Source organism: Balaenoptera borealis (assembly GCF_965194805.1).
Source record: "Balaenoptera borealis genome assembly, chromosome: 16".
NCBI classification, from domain to species: Eukaryota; Metazoa; Chordata; class Mammalia; order Artiodactyla; family Balaenopteridae; genus Balaenoptera; species Balaenoptera borealis.
In genome coordinates, this window is record NC_138872.1 from 26,047,867 (window position 1) to 26,057,639 (window position 9,773).

At 43.4% G+C, this 9,773-nt stretch overlaps 1 protein-coding gene across 3 annotated transcripts in view; it reads left to right on the top strand.

The window, feature by feature from the left end:
- CDK5RAP1 (CDK5RAP1 mitochondrial tRNA methylthiotransferase) overlaps positions 1-5,241 on the top strand; it is a 39,139-nt gene extending 33,898 nt beyond the window's left edge. For all 3 annotated transcript variants that reach the window (XM_082358865.1, XM_082358867.1, XM_082358866.1), the window contains 2 exons: positions 339-479; positions 4,976-5,241. In XM_082358865.1, coding sequence (XP_082214991.1) covers positions 339-479; positions 4,976-5,056 — 222 coding nt within the window. In that variant the 3' untranslated portion in view covers positions 5,057-5,241. The remainder of the gene's footprint in view (positions 1-338; positions 480-4,975) is intronic.
- The last annotated feature ends 4,532 nt before the right edge of the window (positions 5,242-9,773 follow it).

The window sequence follows — 9,773 nt, forward strand, 5'->3', positions numbered from 1 at the left end:
CTGTGGAACAGCTAAGGCCGTGCGCTACAACTACTGAGCCTGCGCTCTAGAGCCCGCGAGCCACAACTACTGAAGCCCGTGCGCCTAGAGCCCATGCTCTGCAGCAAGAGAAGCCACCACAATGAGAAGCCCACCGCAATGAAGAGTAGCCCCCACTCGCCGCAACTAGAGAAAGCCCGCGTGTAGCAGCAAAGACCCAACGCAGCCAAACATAAATAAATAAATAATTAAAAAAAAAAAAAAAAAAAGAAATTCTCTATGGGTTAGACCCCTGGGGATCTGAGACCAAGAACTGATGATTGTGACAGATTCATAACCTCTCCTCTGTTCTTTTGCAGCTCAGTAAACGCTCTGCCACTGACCTGTATGGCCGGAATGATGGAAACCTTAAGGTGATCTTTCCTGATGTAGAGATGGACGATGTCACTAACTCTGGGCTCAGGGTCCAAGCTCAGCCTGGGGACTATGTGCTGGTGAAGGTAAGGGTGTCCTTTTGCACTGTTGACTTGCACTGTGAAGTGGGTGTTGGACTGGATAATTTGGGGGAATGAAATTTTTTCCTGGAGAAATTCTTTAGTAAAATAAAAATCTCTCTCAACCTGACCAATGGAAGGGCACTTGAATTGAATTTTAGACTACTCCAAACTAGGCTTTCTGTTTTTCTTCTCTCCTGCCCTGAAAGGGTTCTTTCTGGGAATTTGGTGAGGTTGGAATACATACTGGCAAGTAGTTTCCTGCTGCAGAGAGGCCAGGAAGTGTAAGTGATTTTAAGTGAGTTGATAGTTCTCTCTGTCAGAGATCAGCATGCCCTTCAAGGTCTCTAATGCTCCAGGCATCCCTAACTTACATGTACTCCAGTTTCCTGCATCCCTTCCCTGGACTAACAGGTCTAGTTGAATGGCTGTGGGATTTTCCCTTTCTTCCTCTCCCCGTTTCACTGAGGATATTCCTCCTTTCTTCCCTCGTTCATGAGTTTCTTCCTTCTTCTTTTTCTTCCTACACTACCAGAGGTCTGGTACTGCCATCTTCCTTTTTTTCCTCATGTCCACTTTGCCCCAGAGCCAGAGACTGGCAGGACACGTACTGATGAGGTGGGCAGGAGCAAGACCACTTTTCCAACACTGAGCTTTGAAGCATCTGCACAAGAGAGATGTGGTGAGAGGGTGATGCTTCTGCTGATGTTGTTCAGTGTTATGTCCTCCACCGTGTTCCTTAGTGCCTTACCCTCTCCTCTGCTTTCTGTCCTTGCTCTTCCGTCACCTCCCTCTGGAGTCATGGGAGCCATGGTTCATGGTGTGCAGCTGAGGGAGGCTCATTCTCCTGGCATGTAACTTCTGTAGATTGGCCTGGAAGTTTTACCAGCGCTCAGAACTTTTCTGTTCTGTCCATCTGACAAAAACAATGATTTTGCAGGTTGGGGACTTGATGATCCCATTCCTTTCTGGCCTTGTCCTGACTGGGGATTGTCTTACTTTCAGCATTACCTAGAGATTTCCTAAATGGAGTTATTCCTACTAGGCAGCAACGTGATTGATCTGGAAACAGTCTCTCATAGGTTTTTCTACTTGTTCATTCTTTCTTTTTGACACTGTCTTGTTTTCTTCTTTGTCTTCTGAATGTTTGCTTCTTTGATTTTCAGTTGCTTTTTCATACCTCTTCCTATTCTCTTTCTACTATAGATAAGGGTTATTTGCAAGATGAGTTTGGTGGTATGGGTTGTAATGTTAGTATGATATTCTTTTGTAAAATGGAAAAATTCCATTTGTCAAGAAAGATAGAAAGGTGATACTTGGGACTCTTTTTTTGTTCCGATACTTATGTTACTTGGGACTCTTTTTTTGTTCCGAAGTGACATAAACCCCACAAGTAAGATTTAGTGAAAGGATCAGAATGGAGAAGATGTGGAACCAGGGGTCTGTTAGATCTTTCTGTCACTTTTCTCATCTTTCTCCACTTAGAGTCCCCGGGCTGTGCTAGAACCATTTCCTCATAAATTTCATTTTCTTGTCTCCCTTTCTTCTATGGTGCTTATTTGGCTAAACTCCAACCTTGGTGAAAGTGATTATCTGCTTACTCTGCAGCTGCACCCTAGCAGCTGAACATTGTTGGGGAAGAGCACACAGTTAATCTCTATTACATAGATTAGGTCAGATGATGGTGATTGAAAACTCAAAATACAGTGGCTTAAATAAGGTAGGAGTTCTCTTTGTCATAAAAATCTAGATATAGAAGGTCCAGGACTGGTGATTGTGATGGCTTCATGATCACCAAGGGTCTAGGCTCCTTCTGTCTTTTGCTCTGCTGTGTGTGGCCTCCATCCTCAAGGTCACCTTATGATTCAAGATGGCTGTTCCAGCAGCCATGTCCTAGCTAGTAGGAAGCAGGAAGAAGAAAGGTGAAGGGCTTGCCCTCTTCCTTTTAGGACAGTTTGCAGAAGTTGCACATACTATTTCCACCATGGTAACACACCACGCCAGGCTGCAAAGAAGCTGAGAAGTGTGGTCTTCATTCTGAATGACGATGTGCCCAGTTAAAAATCGGGAGTTCTGAGGAGTTACTGAGGAAGAACAGGAGAACTGTTGGGGGACAAATAACAGTCTCTTCGCATAAACCAACTGCACTCAGTTCACATTCATGCCATAAAACTCAAATGAATGGCGCTGAAATCCTAATCCTACTGTATTTCCCCAGTAAAATAACTTTTCCACTCTCATTCTCCCTAAATCTTCGCTCACTTATCTAAATCCTAGTCTCAGCTGATGTCTTTGCCTCATATTTCATAGAGAAAATCGATACAATTAGGTGGAATCTCATTGTCTCATCAGTATTTCCACCAGCTCACTCACATCTCCGCCTGCCCACGCTATCTGCTCATGTGGGACTGTGTAGGAAGCGTCTGCGTCTTCTGTCACGCTGCTCCTTGTGCTTTTTGCTTCCATCCCTTCACTTCCTCTCCAGATTTGCATTTGTCTCCTTTCTTTCTTGCATCCTAAACTTAATGTGGCCAAAATAGAATGAATTCTTCCCACTTTCCTGCAGTTTTCTTCTTTTCAAGCCTCCTCCATCTCAGCAAATGGCACCACTCAGTTGCTCAAACCAAAAATATAGGAATCATCCTAGATACTTACTTTCCTGTACTCCCCATCAGTAGTTCATCTGTTTCGGATCTACCTGTGGGATGTATCTTGGACCTGACCGTTTCTCTCCTTCTCTAAGCCGTCATCATTTCTTGGTTGGGAGATTAGAGCAGCCTCCTCACGGGTTTTCTGTTTCTATATTTTGAAAATGAATTATTTATTGAAGCATATCATAAATGTAGAAAATTGCTCACAAGTGTACTACTTGATGAATCATCACAAAGTGACCCTACCCATGTGAATACCACCTGAATTAAGAAACAAAATATTTTCAGAACTCCTCAAACCCCTGTCATGTTCCTACCAGTTACTCTTTTCCCCTGCATCCTAATTTCTAATACCATAGTTCAGTTTTGCTTGTTTTTGATATAAAATTGAATCATACAGTGTATATATATATATATATATATATTTAACATCTTTATTGGAGTATAATTGCTCTAATACAGTGTATATTTTTGATGCATGGATATTGTGCAGTTCATCCATGATTATATTTATTCATATTATATGAATATACCACAATTTATGTATTGGCCATTTTGGTTGTTTCCAGTTTGGAGCTATTATGAATAGAATTGCTACGACTATGCCTGTGTTTTAGTGCAAGTATATATTCATTTCTATAGGGTATATGGTTTGGAATTGCTGTGTAACAGGGTGTATATAATAGAAGTAGCCAAAATGGTTGTACCAGTTTACACTCCCACCAACAGTACCTGAGAATTTCAGAGGCTTCATATTCCTGTTTCCATTCTTGCCCTCCTCTAGTCGTTCTGCCCCATAGCAGTCAGTGTGACCTTTCTAAATCAGATCACTCACTCATCTGCTTAAGCCCTGCAGTGGTTTCTCATTGGAGCCAGCATAAAATGCAGGGTGTCCATGGCCTTTTATGATCTTCCCCAGCTACCTTTCCAACCTCATGTCCCCTGTACTCTTTTTATTCTCTTTCCTCTAGTCTTGGTGACCTCCTTTTTGCCCCTCAGACCTAGTTCCAGTGTCAGGGTCTGTGCACATGCTGTGTTGCTTAGGAGGCTCTTGATTTTTGCCTGGCTGCCTTCTTTTAAACCTTCAAGTTCTCTTAAATGTCACCTCCTTGAGAGGCCCACTGTAGTGCTGAAAGAAGCTTCCCTCTGCCTTGCTTTTTTCACTGTTTACATTAGCTCATTTTATCTTCATAGCACTTTTTAGTGCCTGAAATAATTTTCATTTGTTTGTTTATATATTCTCTGTCTTCTCTTGAAAGTTCCTTTGAGGGTAGGAAAAACATCTGTTTTGTTCTTCTTGATATCTGTAGCACCTAGGACAATTCCTAGAACACAATGAGCACTAAATAAATATTTACTAATGGACTGACTCATTCTTATAGTCAGAAATGAGGCCCCTGGTAATTTTGGGGGTCACATGCTTTCAGCTCTCAATTAGAGAAAAAAGAGAGCCTTTCTCACCAAATATTGGCCATAAATATCTTAAGGAGGAATTTGACTGGTACAGCCTGGATCACAGGTTACCTCTGGGATTAGGAGGGGCAGGGTCTGTGATAGGCAGCTCACACCTGAACCTTATGGTTGTCTCTGGGGAGAAGCCATCTCCCAAGAGAAAAGGGAGAAGTGGCTGTTTGGGAATTACCTATTTTGGACTCCTTAAATTATATGCATTAGCATTGTATCAAACGTCCCTTCCTCCAAGGATTGGGGGCACAGAGGAACCATGCAGTCTCTGCTGGCCTGTTATCTCCATTAGATTCCTTTTGGTGGCCTCTCCTCTGGACGATTCACATTAAGTCCCTGTAGTTCAGTCCTGGTTACCTTGCCTTCTTCTGATTGGTTTTCTTTCAGATCACCTCAGCCAGCTCTCAGACACTTAAAGGACATGTCCTCTGCAGGACCACTCTGAAGGACTCTGCAGCATATTGCTGACCTGAGTGGTTGGCCTCTCATTCCTTCCCAGCGGGAAGAGAGATATGACTGGTCACTAATGAAAGAGGTAACGAAGCTTTGGAGACAAGCTGCAAATGGTGAAGCAACTTTCTATGAAATGGAAAATGCATTTCTTCGCTCCTTTGTGAACAGCTTTTACAGTCATTAAATTTAGCTAAACTAAAGTGGTCCCTTTTTATCTACTTTTACTTCATTTTTGCCTTGGTTAATGTCTCTGAGATTTTCCCTATAGTTTCTGGATTAAGTGTTTCCCAACCCGATTTCTACTGTGGACACCAGAAAATCTCTCTGTTTTTCTCCCATGTACCCTAGGAATTAGAGACTGAAGGGGAGGCGAAGGTGGAGAGAACCATTTGCTTAGCAAAAACTGCTCTAGATCTTTCTAACATTTTGGTTTGATATCATTGACTTAGCTGCCTGTCTCCTCACTTTATTCTCATATTTTACCTGAGAATTTCCCTCATGGACCCCTTTTTTAGCCTGTCAGTTCATTTTTTACCTTCAGGTCTGACAGCACTTGGAGTTTAGAAAGCATCATTACCTTATAGTAGGCTCTGAGGAGTCATTTTTGGCCCATTCACTACCAAGATTATGTCATTCTGTGGGGATCATGAAAAAAAATCCAAAAGATGGTAGTGTAGGATATTTGGAGTCAGAAGGACTTTTGTTGAATTCCCCACTCAATTGCTTCAGAGTTGTGTGAACTTGAGTAGTTACTTTATTATTCTTGTGTGCCTTGATTTTCTCCTGTGACATGGGGATAATAATAAAATGCTTATCTCATATGGAGTTCAGTGAGATTATACTTGTAAAGAATTTAGCACTGTCTATGGAACATAGTAAAATCTTTTTTTTTTAATTTTATTTATTTTATTTATTTATTTTTGGCTGTGTTGGGTCCTCGTTGCGTGTGCGTTTGTACACCATTACATTTTTTGAAAATTTTCTAATGATCTCATGCTTGACTCAGATATTTCCTTTTTGTTCTTTTCTAGTTTTTTTTTCTTTCCCCATCATTAATATCTGTATTTCTTTGTACTTAAATATATCTATACTCAGGATGTTTAGTACAGTTGGATTCACAGAAGTGCGTCCAAAACCTTGCCTCTCCTCATGGTCTAGATTTGCATTCCCTGGGCGGTTGAGATGGGTGGGTGGGTGAGTCGGCACTTTCTGTTTTCTTTTTTTTTTTTTTTTTTTTTAATTTATTTATTTTATTTATTTTATTTTTGGCTGTGTTGGGTCTTCGTTGCTGCGCGCGGGCTTGTCTCTCGTTGCAGCGAGCGGGGACTACTCTTCGTTGCGGTGCGCGGGCTTCTCATTGCGGTGGCTTCACTTGTTGCGGAGCATGGGCTCTAGGTGCTCAGGCTTCAGTAGTTGTGGCACGCGGGCTCAGTAGTTGTGGCTCACGGGCTTAGTTGCTCCATGGCATGTGGGATCTTCCCGGACCACGGCTCGAACCCGTGTCCCCTGCATTGGCAGGCGGCTTCTCAACCACTGTGCCACCAGGGAAGCCCACTTTCTGTTTTCTTACGTATTGTCTGTTGAGTGTCTAGACCTGTGCTGGGCATGTCCTACTGGTCAAGAAATGGTTGTCATCGTTGTAATGCCTCACAGGGATTGTACATTAGACTTAATGGAAGTGAATACATGGCCGGCCCCTATGGCAGGCTTTTAGGTGTTATGGTTGAAGCCTGGGAGATTCACCCCGTGGTGCCAGTGTCATGCCTTGGTCATAGTTGGCACTCAGCATTGAGTGACCAATACTAGAGCGGGGATCTGAGGGAGAGGGTATGGGGTCCCTTTGGACAGGGTGTTCGGGGACGGCCTCCATGTCAAGTGACATTTTGTATCAGATGTGTGTGATTTGAAGAATCCAAATGGGTGCAGGAGGATTGGAAAGTACACAGTGTCTCAGGCAGGCAAGAGCATGAATGCAGGCCTGGGGGATTTTAAGCATGATCGTTACATGATTTGCTCAGCCCCCTTTCCTTTCCCTAATTGCCCCAGGAATGAGGCTTGAATGGTGTCAGTAGCCTGCTGTGGTGCTCATCTGTATTCAGGATTTTCCAGTCTCTAGCCCAGGCTCCTTCTCACTTATTATCTCATTTAATGGCTCCCCAAATTCTAGAGCCTATTCTCCGGGCCTCAGGTTTTTCCTATAATTTAGAGAAGGCCCAGTCATCTGTTAGGTTCCTACCACTTGATGTTTTGTGATTTTATATGTCCTGTCATGATCATGCTGTGGTATTCCCACAGCTTTACAGTGCAAGAGTGTGGGAGAGGGAGGTGATTTTGACTGATGGGATGGTTAATGCCTGAAGTGGGGGAGTGGGCGCTGGGGTGGGGAGTGGGCTGGGTCCCTGCCTTCAGGCTCAGCATTTTGCTGCAGGGCCCTCCCCAACTTCACTGTTCTCATACTGTGAACCTCAGCTACAGTTTCAGTTGCCAAAGGTCCCATTTTGGAGTTGGCTGGAATGTTAGATGCATAGAACAAATGACATTGACCTTTTCCAGAGGGCAGAACCTAGGCAGAACCTATACATGATGATAAGCAGAAGACAAAACCCAACTGTCCTGGGTCTTATTTTTCTTGGACATTTGAGGGAAATGGAATCATCTTTTAGGTGAAATTTGTGACACCTCTTGGTGGATGAACTTTGATTTCAGTGCATCCATTGATTCTTTGGACCCAGAGAATGAACCCAACTCCAGAGGTGGGGAAGGGGCACATCAGGGATGCAACCTCTGACGGCCCTTGGGACCTCCCAGTTCTTTGTGTCTGTCTCCTTTAACTTTAGGAGGTGGGGCAGCCTTTGAATTCTGCTAATCCAGTATCCGTGGGAAGGTGTTTCATGCAGGTGTGGTTTATCAGGCTGGGCACAAGGACAGTGCTTGTTCCCAAGCTCTAAGTGATTTGACCTGCTAACTCTTGAAGGAGAGGGCCCTTTCAAGGTTGGCCAAGGCTTGGCTGGGATCATAGTTGCAGGTCATAAGGCAGGGACGAATTCTTAATGACCTCTGTGTGAAGAGGTCTTAATAGGCCCGGCTGAGCCACAGTTGTCTTGGTTGGCATCAGGATTATGACCTTTCATAGGTGTTTCTTTAGTGACGTACACACACGGGTGTACATATTTATATGTTTATCTGTGTATATGCTTGTCCACGTCATCTAGTCCCCTGGAATTCATCAGTCATTTGTGGCTTTCCTTCCTCAGTTTCCTTCTCTGGTGTAATCAGTCTCAGATCTTCGCCAGTAATGGGAATTCACAGGGACCTCCTGTAGGGAACTTATATCCCTGAACACTCTTCAGTTGCTTGTGAAATTTGGGTTAATTTTCATTTCTTAGGGTACATGTCTTTCATGAGATTTTCAGTGGGCTTTGTGATTTAGCAAGTGTGAAAAATTAGTGTTTCAGGAGGAGGCAGAATTTCTGTCCACAGGCTTTGGGGCCAGACAGACCTGGGTGTGAATCCTGGCTAAGCTACCTACTCTCGTGTGGCCTTGGGCTGTTATCCAACTTTTTTTGTGCCTTAATTTCCTCATCCACAAAGTAGGGATACTATTGTACCTATCATAAGGTTGCCATGTGGATTAAATGAGATGAAATATGTCAAACAGTTAGCACCATGCTTGGCATATGTGAGTATTCCATAATTTATCATCATCATCATCACGTAATTTTGCATCAGTTTTTTCAGATTTTTTTTGCCCACCTTTCTCTCAGATTTTATACCATTTTCCTAGATTTTGGCAACTATTTACACCTTGTTTGCTACAAGAAAATATGGATTTGGGGGTTATGTTTTTTTACCAAAAAAAGAATGGATGCTTTTACCAGAATGAAGGCAGGTGTAGAGACATTGTAATGTCACTGAAGTTTTTTCTTTTCAGTGGGAGGATAGAGTTTTCTTCACACATCCTACTACAAATATACATGTGACTATATCTTATCACGAATGCATGAGACGTTTCCAAAGTCTAAGTATTTAAGACATGTTGTCGGCTGTCTTTGTTTTGGCTGTCTTCCTTTCTCACCCAGTTGCCACACAGATGTCAGTCAGTGTGTTAGGCCTGTGGTCTCTGCTTTGTTAAGTCAAAGCTGAATATGTCTGTGCCTAGAGGAGCTTTTCATTCATTCCCAGAGGGGCTACAAGTTGTTTTTTCTGCTTTCCCTCTGAGCTACTTTACCATCCACGGGCTACACTTTGCTGCTAGTGGGCATCCTCTTTTGGAAGTGCAACAAGTTGGCTCCATATATACCTACAGGTGCTGCTACGGTGGCATTTGCATATGGAATCAGCCAGCTTGGGTTTTACATGGGGGAGAACTAACTTTGCCTGAGATGGGGAGAGGGACATGTCATGGAAATCACCCTGAAATATAAGGTGCGGCCACAACCACCAAGCCCCTATTAATGAGCACTCAGAAAATGCTTTCCATCCTTACAGTGACCTGTCAATATCATCAGCAGCAGCACGGTACCATCACCCACATCCCCATTTAGAGATGAAGAAACTCTAAATGGGGCTCAGAGAAGCCGTTATTCCTCTACAAAAGTGGCAGGGCTGGGATTCTAGCACAGATGTGCCTGAAACCAAAGCCTTCACCTAGGACATGCCACTCGTCTTCTTGTGCCACTGGTCTGTGACATTCTTGAGGGCTGGGGCATGTCTTACTCGTCTTGTACATCAC